Source organism: Loxodonta africana, chromosome 19 (genome assembly GCF_030014295.1).
Source record: "Loxodonta africana isolate mLoxAfr1 chromosome 19, mLoxAfr1.hap2, whole genome shotgun sequence".
NCBI classification, from domain to species: Eukaryota; Metazoa; Chordata; class Mammalia; order Proboscidea; family Elephantidae; genus Loxodonta; species Loxodonta africana.
Genome location: NC_087360.1, coordinates 28,680,474 through 28,696,003, shown reverse-complemented (window position 1 = coordinate 28,696,003; position 15,530 = coordinate 28,680,474). Strand labels below are relative to the sequence as shown.

Here is a 15,530-nt window from a genome sequence, read left to right as displayed (position 1 = left end):
TACAGTAAAACAAACATTTGACTAACTGATGCTAAATAAGAACCATACGTATCTGTTCCAACTTAGCTACAAGTGTGATTTAAAGACAGGCTTTGGAACAGATCTCGTTCATAACCGGGGGACTGCCTGTAACTTACTCCAAAAAAAAAAAAAAAACCTTGAAAATGGTTTGTTTCATAGCATGCCAAAGGTGAGATGAGGCTAGCATTTGACAAGTGGGGCTTTCTTAAGCAAAGGAATATCACTGATAGCTCCAAACTTGTATCTGAGTTGTTTCATCTTCACTTCAAGGAGGCTACTATTCCATGCATTCATCGTTTAAGTTAGGAGCTGGGTCACAATTCTCACCTCTTTATTATACACAGACTTTAATAATATGGTTCTGGAGCTCTTTCACTATACCAGTGAAAAGTTACGTACTTTTAAGGTAGAAATGAATGCCCAGTTTATCTTAACAACAAAAGCAAGAGGTACTGTACTGAGAATAAATGGCTGTTCATGCCAAAGGGAGACATTCAAGCATTTGGCAACCATAGACCCTCCTAAGATGGCTGAATCTCAGCCACTAAATTCTAATAAAGTTCTTTTCAGAGCTACAGCACTGGGTGGCCATGGCTCTGAGAAGCAGAAAGCTCTTCTTAGGAAATAAGAGGCAACAGTTGGAACAAATATCTTAAATGCAGGAGCTTCCTGAAAGCTGATGAGAGAACAAGCTGGCACAATAATCAGTGCTGGCTATTTAGGGATTTGGAGGATATACAGAGAAACCCCGGTGGCATAATGGTTAAGTTCGAAACCACCAGGTGCTCCCTGGAAACTCCATGGGGCAGTTCTACTCTGTGCTATAGTGTTGTTATGAGTCAGAATTGACTCGATCGCAACAGGTTTTTTGGTAAAGGGTCACTATGAGTTGGGATCGACTTGACAGCAGTGGGTTTTTAAGTTGACTCGTAAGAAACTGTCATTTTTTCTAGGGCAAAAGCTAACAAGTAGTAACTATTTCATGTAATTTGATCTAATATATAATCTTTTCCAGTCAAATTTCATCATCTTTTATTTTGAAGAGGAAAAAATATTACAAAGTGTATTTTATGACTTTTACATTTCTTTAAAATTACAAAACGTTTTCTAAAGGCAGTGCAGTGAAGCATATGGTACCAAGACTATCTACTCAAATATACAACATCTGGGCACTGTCTAAAGAAGGAACGCTCAAAAGAAAAGATATGCCCAAGTCCTTCCAAGAGCACAAGAAACAGGCATTGCTTAAGGTGTGACCAAAACTTACAGGCCTCGAGGACTCAACCCAAAAAAAATTAAACCAGGTTTCATCAGCTCTCCAAGGCTGACATTTAGGGAAACATTTTTAAAAAGAACAATAACTTTCTTAAACAATACACACTTATGGTTTAAAACAAAGTGTCAGACTGTTCACTGAAACACTGAAATAATGGAATGATGTGTTCAAAGTGAAAACAGCTAAATGCAGGGAAAAGCAAATCATATATGTCCATTTCCAAAGGTGACCGGAACTGCAGAAAACCAGGTCCCGATTTAGTGTATTTCTGGCATCTAAAATGGGACATTGTTCTGCCTACCAAAAGGATACTCACTAAACGAATGGATCAGAACCAAAGAACAAACGGACAGTGGTACAAGCAACAAGCAAAAAAGCACACACTTAAAAACCAACTCATTTTCCCTGACATCACAATCCGTATCCTGGAACTTCTAAAGCTGCTCAAGCCATTTAGATGAGTTCTGCAATCCCATTATTTTCTTCTGATAGGCAGTTAAAATGGCTGGGGGCTGTTTTGTTTAGTAAAGTGCAGACTCCAAACCTCCCAGCTCAGGTTAATCTATGAAGCATGGGGCCATCAGTCTCTATTGGCGGTGAGAAAAAAGCCCCCTGGTAGTCAAACTTCCTGTGGTCTTTTTTGGAAGGACAATCAACATCACTACAGGTCCACCAACAACAGTTGGAACAAACTAACAAACACTTTTAACATGTTCACTGATTAAGAATGCTGCCCTCTCTTTAGGTAGATACAAATATTTTTTTATCTGGAAAAATATTTACCACACCAACAAGGAGCAAAGAGCATGTCCCAATAAATATTTGTTAAATGAAAAAATGAGAATATGTTTGAGTGGTATTCCCTATAGGTACACCAAAACACATACTGGGGTCTGTAATCCTTTTATTCTATTGCACATATGGAAATTTCAAAATATGCCAGTGTTTAGCAGTTATGGAAAGAGTGACCAGGGCGACTGATGAAAACTGGTGTTTTAGGGGACGGGAGAAGGTGATTGGAAGAGCAGGCTGCTGCTTTTTTTTTTTTAAGTACATTAAGAATGCTCTTAACCAACATACTACAAAGGAAGGAACACCATACAGGAGATGTTCTAGAAAGGCAAAAACAACTCAGCTCAGCAGAGCTGTGTTTGAGTCTGGCTGCCCTGCCACTGGTGATGTGGCTCCAGAAAGTTACAGGACTTCTCTGCGCTGCAAATTCCTCAACAGTGAAAACAAAGGTTAGACTGAGTGTTGTTGAATCATGACCTCCAAATGAGACTCCTTCTGCTTCTGAAATCCTAACAGGGTGCCCATTCTGCAGCCATCACCACTTGTGGTGTGTGTACTAGGGCTGAGCTTCTGGAAACTGGGCCTGCCCAGGAATCACCTAGACAGCTTGATCCCTGAGCCCCACCCCAGAGATTCTGAAAGGGGCGGGGAGGGACACAGAGAATTTGCATTTCTAATAAGGTGCCAATGGGCGGACTGAGCTTGAATGGAAAGGCTTTCAAGTGTTTAGGGCTGGGTCCTAGCTAAGGGCCCTGTGAGGCAAGGGTGGCCTTAGCTACAAAGTTCCCTAGAGGCCATCAGGGGCTAAACAACAACCTCTTAATTTCCAAGGAATGCTCAGAGAACATGAGGTTGAAGAAATCCACGGGCCAGATTCCAGCTGACAATTGGGATTCATACAGGTACAGATCAGCCTAAGAGCTGTGCCAGGGGTGTTCTCCAAAGGAGATCAAGCAATAGGAGTGGGACCTCATGGCAGAGACAGAAATCCCTAAGTGAGGTGGACTGAGCAGAACGGCTAGAGGGCCCAGGCAAGCAGGGATTCCAGGCACAGCAAGGGAGGCTGAGTTTGATCACCTGGCCCCACTCTCTCACTTGTGTCTTTTGGGGTATTAGGGAGAGAACTGTGACTAGTGGATCCACAGCTTTGCTGGAGGAGCTCCCTCTGACAAGAAATTTTTCTGCCAGAAAGAGATGGTACAGAGTGATCCAGAGTCCAGCAACAGCAACAAGCCAAGGGCCAAAACCCTTGTAAGTGTGACTACATGGGGCAGCCATCAGGGCTGCAGAGGGGGCTTTTAACACTCTGAGCTAGCACTGTGAGACGGTAACCCCCCTACCATGACCCAAAGGGGGAATGGGACGGGAAAAAAGGAGACTTGGGGTAAAAATGACATGGTGATTATTCCCATGGGCAAGTAAGGGCAAAGGGCAGGGGTGTAACAATTAGGGCTCAGGGGGGTTAACAAAGACAAAAAGAAGTATGAATGAAATCTGACCTTCATCTTATGAGCACAACAAGTTTACTGACTAACCCACAAAACAGAACTCCCAAAGCTCTGCAATGGTGTCACCATGAAGGACCCTCTCAATCACAGCACACTCTACACATCCTTACTGTGACCCAGAAACAATGTGGCACAGGAGTTTCTAGCTGTGTCTTCAAGAATACACTCTTGAGCTATGAAAACGTGCAACTCTTGGTTATGAAACGGCCTGTTTGGAAAAACTTTTCACCACAAATGAAAACATTATGCTCTGATATGCCAGAACACAACGAGAAAAAAATTCAGTCCCTCTTTAAACTTGCTGCATCTTAATATGGAATACATTTATATTTTAAAACTACACCTCTCAGTTTTTTATAGCATTAATATTTGCTTAGTACTGACGTCTAAAAAACAGGCAGATGTTGAGCTGTATCATTTTTAGATGTGTCAACCTTAAAAATTTTAATTAAACATCATCTGTACTTAAAAAAACAAAACAAAAACCCTTTGCAATTCTAAAATAAAGTCACACGGCATGTACTGTGGAGGAAGCATGTACAATTGAGGAAGGCTGAAAAAATCCTTTCTTGCTACACATAAATACCTAAAAATGTGGTTCCAATTTTTTTCTTTTTTAAAAAATGGTGCTCATTTTCTTTCAAATTACTTCCAAAAACGAAGGTTCCTCTGATGTTAAGTGTGTGTACACTTCGGCTTACACTTTAAAAGAGTCTTCCTCTCCTGGGAAGTGACTTTTGTATACAAATCATGGAAAGCTACTTAGACAAAGTGCTGGAGATGATTAAAAGGGGCCAAATTCAAATTTATACCTTAAAAAAAAAAAAAAAAAAGCAGAAGCAGATGTCAACTGACTCATTTGTGTATGTTTTTTAAATGAGTTGGAGATACATGTGCATTTCATCAGGACATTTAAAGAATTCCCAACTTCTTATTGTGGTTAGGTATCAATGACAACTTTAGAAATTAACAACAACAAAAAAAAACAAACAACTTTTAAACTTACATTCTGGTGTTTTATGATGGATACCTTGACTCATGTTACAATTTGATCCAACTCAAGTACATTTCAATCTGACCGAAAGGTACAACTACACTCAGAATTTTTAGAATTGAAGACACAGTATATATACTCCATCGTCTAGGGTTAGTAAAGAAGGAATTTACACAGCATTCTGTTCATTTAATAACTGAACGATAAAAACTTCAACTCCTCCAAACTGCCCTCCCCCTTTAACACTATAAAGAAATGTCTGTAATTTTCTTGCATCTACCAGACCTTCTCTGAGAAGCTCACTCAATGTCACAGTCTATGTCTTATTAGGTCCTGGAAACACACAGTTGATGAATACCATACAGTCCCAGCCCCAAAAGGACTGAGGAAGGCTTTTCAGGAAAGGTAACTATCAAAGGCAGGAGCAGGAGTATGGAAGGGATAGGGGAGATGAGAGGTTAGAGCAACAGCATGGTGTGTTCTGCTAGAACACAGTGTGCTCAGTGACTGCTGGAAGGCCAAGCAGAAGGGCTCTTCCTTCTTGAAGGAAATGATACCCTAATAATACTTTGGTACAAAACCTCTTTTTCCTGAAATAGGAAACCTGTTTGGTATGGTGGACACATTCTAATGGGCCAAAAGAAGTTGGGTAAGGGCATTTTTGCAGAATTCCAGACTCTTCGGCTTGTTTCATTAGGCAATGATACATCATCTAGAAAATTACAGAGGACTGTGTCTATAGCAACAGTTGTATACAATCTTCCAATAAGTCATCAACAAAAAACCCCATAACTCATTTATTTAGACGTATGATTTCTGTAGCAAACTATTCTGTGACCCCGGGTCACATCTGACAGGTTTTTACCACAAATCCTTGATCCTAGAGTCATTCTGACAATGTCACCCTTCTTATACGTAGAAATGTCAAGCATTCACCCGAGTATTGAGTTACGCTGTGGGTCAAATCACATCCCTTTTATCGTGGTGAAGTGCGGTTCATACGCACAACCGTAAAGCAGCAGGTCTACAACAAGACTGGCATATCCGTCTGACACCAGCAATCCAGCAGAGAAGCCCTAAGAATAATCAACAGTCACTCTGAATTAAAACGTTTGGGACTGTGTTTGTGTTAAGTCCACCAGCAGGGACAGAAAACCTCCACCAGGTGGCGTTAAACAATTCAAGACTCACTTCCAAACTGACTTCTTGAACTCCCGACTACTTCACATTTGTCCTAATTCTGAGAGGCCTTGGCTATTTGTCCACTCAAAATTACTAATTTAACCGTTTATTTTAAAGCAAATGATATTCAGAAAGAAACTCAGCAACTTAAGTAGTTAAGAACAAATTAACTTATTCAAGGAATACCAGAAGTACTGTTTTGTTGTTAGGTGCTGTCAAGTCAGCTCCCACTCAGAGCTACCTTATGTACGATGGAACAAAACACTGCCCGGTCCAGTGCCACTGTCACAATCGTACTAGAAGTACAGTTCATTAAAAACAGAATGAAAATCACTGAATGAAGACTGAGACTAATACCTCTAGAAGTAAAGGTGCCATCACACCTTTAGGTCTCCCAAATGAAAATCCACCTTCTCAGCTCATTCATTGTTACTAAGTTCCCAACTCCAGTGTCATTTCAGTTCTTGAAGAGCAGATTCTGGGTACTAAAAATTGACTGCTGGATGGCAGAGATACCCTAAGGTGACTCCCATGAGTCATACTCATCATACTCTTGTGCAATCCCTCCACCCTGAGTGCAGGCCGAACTTGTGACTTGCTTCTAACCAGGTAATGAGGTGCCATCCCTTGAATGGGTTACATTACATGACAATCGAAACTACTGATGATTTGTTATACAGCTAAGAAAACTAACACAGTTAATAAGAGGATCTCCTCCCCACCTCTATCCTTTGCACACATCACTGCCAGCTCTCCACTCGTGAAGAACTGACTGATAATGCTGATGACTTGAGACTGGATGGGACGTGGAAAGTCCCATGAGCTGGAATGGAGTGCTAACAGGCCCATCATCTGTCACTCTGGGATCGGGGTAGAAGAGGCAGCAAACTAGGATAACATCTTCAACGACCTTTCTTTAACTATGTAATAAATAGTATAAATTTTCAAAAGCTACAGGCGGGTACACTGTCTTTCCTCCACCCCTGTTCCCCAGCCACCTAGTTTTCCCTCTCCTGAGGAAATCACTACTACTAGTGTCTTGCAGGAAACCCTGGTGGCGTAGTGGTTAAGTCCTGTGGCTGCTGACCAAAAGGTCGGCAGTTCGAATCCGCCAGGTGCTCCTTGGGAACTCTACAGGGCAGTTCTACTCCGTCCCATAGGGTCGCTATGAATCGGAATTGACTGGATGGCAGTGGGTTTGGTTTTTTGGTTTTAGTGTCTTATGTGGAGCCCTGGTGGCACAGTGGTTAAGAGGTAGGCTGCTACCCAAAAGGTTAGCAGTTCAAATCCACCAGCTGCTCCCTGGAAACCAAATGAGGCAGTTCTACTCTGTCCTATAGGGTTGCTATGAGTGGGAATGGATTCGACAGCACATAACAATAACAACAACCCACCCAGTGCCTGATTAACAACAGTAATGTCTTATGCATTCTTCCAGAAGTCTCCGCGTAAATAAGCAAAAACACGCCTATAAATGAAGTTTTCTCCCCCTTTTAAAAGGCACACACGGAAACACCTTATACGTACTCTTCTTTCCGTTCCTCCCTCCGTGCTATCTTGGAAAAGAGTCCCTATCGGTACAAACAGAGCTTACTTCCTTTGAACAACTGCATTACAGGTAGTCTCCAACTTACGATGGGGCTCTGTTTCGACCACTCTGCCTTAAGTCAACTCTGACTTAAATTGAATACTTCATTTTTTTTTTTTTTTTTTTTAGTTTTCATTATTACTGCCTTTTATTATCAGTATCTTTTATTATCAGTATCTTTTATTATCAGCATCTTTCTAAATCTGATCTTTGTATTTGGGGGTTGGAAACATTACATACAAATGTACATATATATTTTAATATTGTATTTATTGTAGTATTATTAACAATAAAATGTATTAAAAAAAAAAGACAGTCGTACGTTTAGTTCATCATAACTCAAATACATCGTAAGACAGGGACCACCTGTATATGCCATCATATGGGTGCACCACAATGTTTTTAACCAGTTCCTGATTGATGGAGAAACATTTAAGCTTCAGACTGTTTCCAGTCTTAGACTTGTACACTTGTTATTTCACACACTGAGAATGTCTGTAGAATCAATTCCCAAAAGTGGAGTTCTGCTGAGTCAAAGGGCATATACATCTGTAATCCTGCTAGACTGGTTGTACCAATTTATACTCCCAAGGGGAATGTATGTGTGTGCTCATTTCCTCAACACTTGCCATCCTAGGTGTTATCAAATGGGTATCAAACCATTTTTCCAATACAAACTCTTAATTCACAGTAGGTTAGTTTCATCACTGTCCTCAAGCTAATCAGGCTCGTTCAACAAGTATTTATGAAGTACTCACTCTGTGAAAGGGGAAAAGGTTCCGGAACCTAGAGACCAAGGCACATCAATGAGATGAAAAAGAACTCCTGAAATTTAGCAGAGGGAGAAATGGATTCCAGCTTGGGTTAAACCTCCCTGGAGGAGTGGAAATCTGACCTAGACCCTAATGGGCAGGCAGGATGTGGACAGAGAGGAAGGAGCTCCTGGGACAGGAAAGAACAGGTCCTGGCCAGTGGTACTCTGTCTTCTTTTGAGGAAGATAATGCTCAAGTGGCAGCTGGAAGGGTGATAACATAGGGGCTTAGCTTGGAAGAAATCAAGAGTCAGTGGAAAGAACCTTGGATTGAGGAAATTTCCAGTTCTGGCAATTAGCTAAGTGATCGTGAGAAAACGCTAGTTTATCTGGGCTTCAGTTTCCTCACTTGAAAAACAGGGAAGTTAACCCTGAAACCAAACTTTCTATAGCTGTAGAACTGTGTGTTCAAAGCAACTCTTAGGATAAAGACAATGTGATGAAAGAGGGCAGCAGGGAGCAGGTCAGCTTGTGCTCTAGTTATTCCATCCTGACAACCTCCAGGAGGCTCCAAGAAACCCTTAGGGTGTGCAAAACACACTTGGAAAGCAATGACACCTAGGCACTTTCATCTCTATAAACTGCTCCAACCTTTCCCTCACTGCTAGAGAATGCATCTGTACCTTCACTTCTATTCGGCCTGCCTACAATTTATTCGTTAATTTAACACGCATTCACTGAGTATCTAATATATGCCAGGCACTGCTCTAGGAGCTGGCGAGACAGTGGTTAACAGTACAGAGATTCTTCCCTCTGAGGTTCAATTTCTATTCAGGAAGGAGACAAAAAAATGTATGAACAAATGTATGGTGTGTCAGAACACTAAGGGTACGAAAAAAAGGTGTAATGAGGATGGGGTGGACTGCTCCACCCATCAATATCCTCCCCACCATCCTTCCTGTGACAGCTCTTCCATACAGACTTCTCTAGTGTCCCCACAGATCATTTGTTCTCTGAACTCCTGCAGCACTTTGGACTATACACAACTCTGTCATTTGTTAACAATTTCACTCTACTGGCGTTATCTCACCTTGATTGTCAGCCTCTTGAGGGATACTATACCAATCTTCGATAGCTACCACAATGCTAAACTGGCCATACAGACCGAGCAAACACTCAATACCTGCAGACCACTTGACAACACTGCCACTTTTATAACTGCAAATGTGCTCTTAAAGTTTTCTTCTTTATCCCAACACTGTGGACTAAAATTTTCAAATAAGATTACACAGAACAGAATCAAATGAACAAACTAACTCAACAGAAGCTAAATTGGTCTTGGTAAAAAAGTAAGAATGGCCTGGTGAGGGGGAAGGAGGGGGAGATTCACTAATTAGAAATTTAGGTGAAGGGAAGGACAACACGCAATAAAGGAGAGGTCAGCACAACTGGACTAAACCAAAGGCAAAGAAGTTTCCTGAATAAACTGAACACTTCGAAGGCCTGCGCAGCAGGGGCAGCTGTTCGGAGACCACGGTTTCAGGGGACATCTAGGTCAACTGACATAATAAAATCTATTAAGAAAACATTCTGCATTCCATTTTGGAGAGTGGTGTCTGGAGTCTTTAGCAAGTGGCCATCTAAGATGCAACAATTGGTCTCAACCCACATGGAGCAAAGGAGAATGAAGAACGCCAAAGACACAAGGTAAGTATGAGCTCAAGAGTCAGAACGGGCCACATAAATCAGAGACTACATCAGCCTGAGACCAGAAGGACTAGATGGTGCCCGGCTACAACAGATGACTGCCGTGACAGGGAGCACAACAGAGAATCCCTGACGGAGCAGGACAGCAGTGGGATGCAGACCTCAAGTTCTTGTAAAAAGACCAGACTTAACAGTCTGACTGAGACTTGAAGGACCCCGGAGGTCATGGTCCCCAGACCTTCTGTTAGTCCAAGACAGGAATCATTCCCAAAGCCAACTCTTCAGACAGGGATTGGGCTGGACTATAAGGAAGAAAATGGTACTGGTGATGAGTGAGCTTCTTGGATCAAGTAGACACATGAGAGAGACTATGTGCGCAGCTTCTGTCTGGAGTTGAGATGTGAAGCCAAGGTGACAGAAGCTGGGTGAATAGACATGAAAATACAGGGTGGAAAGGAGGGTTCTATCTCATTAGGAGGAGAGCAACTAGGAACATACAGCAAGGTGTATATAAGGTTTCATACGAGAGACTGACTTGATTTGTAAACCTTCAGTTAAAGCACAATAAAATTATATATATGGGGGAAAAAAAAAAAAAGGAATGGCCTGGTATCCAGCTGTTTATAACAGAAGCTAATCCTAAGGCAAACATTAAGTCCTCAAGGCCAAATCGGTGGGGTGGAATTTAAAGGGAAAGAGCGTCAGGGTGACAGTCTGTGCCAGGAGACTGGACACATGAAGACCTGAGGAAGGGCAGTCCCAGAGTCCCTGCCCCATGAGGTCTCCCTCTCACTGCCTCCCTGTTATGGGGACTTGGTTCCCCAGGACACCCTGCTCTCAGGCTCTCCTCCCACGCACCCCCTCCCCCGCCCCCCAGCCTTTACGCATCCAGGCAGCTGGACGCTCTGTTTCTATCACTGGCAGGCTTAAAAATCCACAAGGGCACCCTCCCCTCCCACCAGCCAGAGCCCTACTCCCGCCCCTCCCCCCTTTTATGGCAGAAAAATGTACTCACTGGAGTTCCTTTTTTAATGTCAAAGATCTGAGAATCTCTGTATCAGTTACACTTTTAGTATTCACAGCCGAGAAACCATATAGACAAAAAGCCACAATAAATTCAGTAGCCTTTATGATAAATTTATATTTTAATAATCTCTAATACGTAACTTGGAAAACAGGGGGTACAAACATTGAAAAACAAAACCACACATGTATATGTAAACATTTATTCACTCTGCAAACAAAGCTTGGTGTGACTGCAGATTGTCAGAGCTCCTGTGCTAACTGGAGTTAATAATAATAATAATAATGGCTAACATCTACTGAGCTAGGCACTACTCTAAGCACTTCCATGAATTAACTCATTTAATCCTGTGAGATGATTAGCCTCACTGTACAAGGGGAAACAGGCACAGAGAAGTTAAGTAACTTGTCTAAGGCTACATAGCCAGCAGGTGGCAGAGCCAGAATTCCAATCTGAGGCAAGTCTAGTTTCAGAATGTATGTTCTTAGTCACAGCTCCACAGTCTTACACTGCAGACCTTCCTCGTTTGGGCTGATCCATTCTCTCACTACCCACTAACCCCAAATGTCACACCACGCAGAGAATCACCTACTCAGCCCTTGCACATGCCACACCTTCCACCTGGAGCACCTATCTAAAGTGCTGTCATCGTGCATCCTTGGGGCCAGCAGTGTCTGTTCTCTTGAAGGCCTGCTAGGGTAGCCCGCCCAGGAGCCAGGGCCTCTGAAGCTCTCCCACGATCTGCCTCACACTGTTCTTTCCATGGGCATTCATGCTTGCAAACATCTACTGAATGCCCGTTTTAGCCTGAGAGCAGGAATAAAGAATTACTTTTATGCCTCCAGGAAAACCAAAGGCATCTTGTCCTCTGCTGGTGAGCAACATGGCTTGCAAACCTATGAGCCAAAAGAACTGGGTCAGTGGAACCATTCTGGTTGGCCAGCACAGCGTTTTCACCCACTGACAACATAATCTGAATGCCTTCTGGCAGGGCACCTGGTCCAGTGTCCTGTACTCCTACTTGGCTACTGTCTTGTGACCTGCTGCTTCTGGCAGGTAAGCTATCTGTCTGACCTAGACATTAGCTGAGTAACTCATTACTCACTCTCAATTATTTTTCTTCCTAACATCATTCTTTCACATACTGCAAATCATGACTAGAAAAGATACCAAGAAAAATAAAATGGTAAAAAAGACATATCATTGGAATATTGTTTTTTTTTTAAACAAAGCATACATTCATTTTTTAGAATAAAAAACTTCCTATATAACTTCAAAGGTGGAACTATCCCTAAAATTGGAGTAACCTGAAATCACAGCACAACTAAAATTTAAGATTATCTAGAACAAGGGTCCGTTATCAGTAAGAAAGAGCACAAAGACGGAGTCCCTAGCTTCCCAGGGAGATAGCTGAGCCAGCTGCCACCATAGTACTCCCACTTCTAAGCGGGAAAGAGGCTCTGGCAGAGTGGTCACTGTTGGCAGTGCCACCCCTAATGATTTCTGGGAAAAGGTCAGAGATCTTTATTTTAGAAGATTTACCTTTAAATTTCAAAAGCAAAACCAGACACTTAGTGCTTGAGAGTTATTTCTGTTGAGCTTACAACATTGCTCAAGTTGAAGGGATAAATAAACACCAAAAATAGAAATGGAAGGGAATGCTGAGTGAACGTGCTCTGCCACTCCAATTCCAAAGCTTTAGCTCTCTACACTAGCAATAACAAGATCAATGGTTGTCTTAACATGTACAAGTCTACAGTTATGCCCTATAAGCCAAGGCAGCACAGAGCATATTATAAAGAACTGAATATTATTTATGAACAGCTACACAATAAGATGGGGGAAAAAAAAAGTAGTAACACTCTCTACTTTTGTGGGGGAAAAACCTTTAAGTCAAATGCCTGGAGTACAAATATTTGCATCTAGTAAGAAGCAAAATCAAAAGCTCCACGGCTTTTCAGCCGAGATAGTCTACCATCAACCATTTTCCACAAATGACAATTTCAGCCCTAGCTGAGCTGCTGTAAATTTGCATGCAAATTATATTTTTGCTTTCTTAATCACCCTTTAAAAGTACAAGGGATCACATTACTTAAAAAAGCTCAAAGAAAAATTTTTGTGAAACATTTTTTTCAATGAAAATAAACACCTATATACCCCCGTGTACCGGGATTCTGAAGAAGAGACAATTTGTACGAAGCTGAAATAGACACAAGAACCAATCAGCGTCTCTCCTACTCTGCCGCACAGACCCAGACCTAAGCGCCAGGCATTACGTTTCCAGTGTAAAAACGCAGACCACACGGGAGAGAGAGAAAGTAACTTCTAGATGTTACGAAGCAAGAGATTAAAATGTCATCAAGCATTACTTACTGCTGGTTCAACTTGACTTCGATCTGCAATGTCTATGTGGACAATTTCAACAGTTTTCCACGTGTTAGGATCTAAACCATGTACCTATAAGTGACAAGGTAAAACAAAACAAACTGCGATTTATTCTTGTTAAGCAAAACTATTTCACTTACATATATGATCTTTATTTTGTATCTCCTGGGGTACCTTATGGGGAATAAAAAATCCAAATTACTATTTCATCAAATTAGATAACTGGCTGAAAACTTGAGGGATCTAGAAATCTTTTGTTACCCCTTACAACCTCAAATAATGGGGGGAGGGAGGATGAGGAGGCTGCCAAATGAACAGAAATCTGTCATTATCTTCTGGTTGTCCTTAGAGATGATTTATATACCAAACGTACCTATCCTACTGCAACTAAAGTGATACATAATAAAATTCTTGTAACCTGTAAGCCCTGTACAAACATAAAGTGCCATTATAATCAGGTTTCAAGAAGCTGTATACTATAAGGTCTAAAATCTCTCCTGAATTTGATTACTCTAAAGCCACTCAACTTCAGTATGTCAATCCTTCTCTATACCTCATGTTGGTCAATCATTTATTTCTGAAGCTCTACCTACGAGCCAATTAAGAATTGTTTAAAAACTGACAAAGCTACGCCCACTAGAAAGCTGAAGCATACCAAATCACCTCATTTAGACCCTCAATTTTAGAGAGTTACTACGAAAAGCAATACCAAATGTCAAACAATCACTGGGAAGAAAAACTCAAGTACAACAAATGATACTTCAGAAATTAACTGACATCAATAATGTGAAAGCACCAAGAAATCTGCATACAAAGATGATTGCCGCACAACTACAGGAAGAATACACCCTACTATAATTATCATGAACTGGCTCTCCTATAACAGCATATCAAAAGGTTGGAAGAGTAGTTCTCAAACTGAAGCGAGCACCAAAATACCTGGTGGGCTTGTTAAATCACAAATCACTGGGCCTTACCTCAGAGATTTTCATTCAGTAGGTCTGGGGCAGAACCTGCGAATTTGCATTTCTAACAAGTTTCCAGATGATGCTGATTGATGCTGCTGGCCCAGGACCACGCTTCTGTGGGCCACTGGGCCAAAAGCAAAGGAGCCCTGAAGGCGTAGTGGTTAAACACTTGGCTGCTAATCAACAAGTTAGTGGTTTGAACCCACCAGCTGCTCCACAGGGAAAAAGATGTGGCAGCCTGCTTTCATAAAGATGACAGCCTTAGAAATCCTATGGGGCAGTTCCACTCTGTCCTGTAGGGTCGCTATGAGTCAGAACTGACTCAACAGCAACGGGTTTACGCGGCCAAGAGCATCAACCTGTAACAGATGCCCTTCCAAGTCCCCTGATAAACAGAAAGTTAGTGATGACAGTTCTTTGAGTCCTAGCTGACTTTCTTTAGAATTACTTTAGGGATAAATGTGTACCAACTTTTAATAATATAAATCGAGAATCGGACTACCATTTTTTAAAGTACCTTCTTCTCCCCCCTGCCTTTTGGTTATTTCTCTGGCATTCAACAGGTATACGAGCAAAGTGAAATGGAGATAAAAATTAAAACTTAATTGTGCTACGTAAAGCAGCTCTGGTAAATACACAGAGATGAAAGCAATCTAAAACTAAAGGCTAAAATTAGGCTGGGCATTATCTGTGAATTTTGTTTAACTATGCTGTCCCTGTCCCAGTTACCATGAATAATGGGAGTTGCTCATAGAAACAGAAACCCCTCATCAAAGTCACTCAAGAGTCAAGGCAGAGGGAACTGATACAGGAAAACCTGCTGGTTTCTGGTTCTGGTAGGTGTGTTTGCTCGCTTCCTTGCCTCGCCTCAATCCCACGCAGCCAGGTGTGGCCAGGTACTACTCTCACGTGGATGACATCACTTTGCTAATGGCAAAGGGTACTATAGTACTCTCATTTCCAGGGGCTTCTACACTGAATGCACAGAGGTGAAACTTACATTTTCTAATGTTCCCAAGTCTGGTTTGTGCCATGTTTCAATTTTAATGAAGAAATCATCTTTCATATATTCATTCTGCAGAAAACACAACAGCAAAATGACAATGATCTTTCACCAGGTTCTTTGGGGCTCGTGTCTGCAGGAGCCTCCCCAAGCACAAGCATCCATGCAGACTAATCGCCAAGTGACAAAGTTCTCTGTTTTTACAGGCTTGTTGGAAAAACCAAATGCTGCATGCTTTTAAATAATTTAAACAATCCCACCTGTTATCCAGCATTCGGGGCTAATGTTAAAGAAGCCATGAGCAAATCCAGCACTCAAAGAAAGTAGCAG

General features: G+C 41.7%; 1 protein-coding gene across 2 annotated transcripts in view; it reads right to left on the bottom strand.

Annotated features, from left to right (window-relative positions):
* The window catches only part of PITPNB (phosphatidylinositol transfer protein beta), a 74,478-nt gene that overhangs the window by 36,406 nt on the left and 22,542 nt on the right, over positions 1 to 15,530 (bottom strand). For both annotated transcript variants that reach the window (XM_064272510.1, XM_064272509.1), the window contains exons 6-7: positions 15,198 to 15,272; positions 13,218 to 13,301 (exon numbers count right to left, since the gene is read on the bottom strand). In XM_064272510.1, coding sequence (XP_064128580.1) covers positions 13,218 to 13,301; positions 15,198 to 15,272 — 159 coding nt within the window. The remainder of the gene's footprint in view (positions 1 to 13,217; positions 13,302 to 15,197; positions 15,273 to 15,530) is intronic.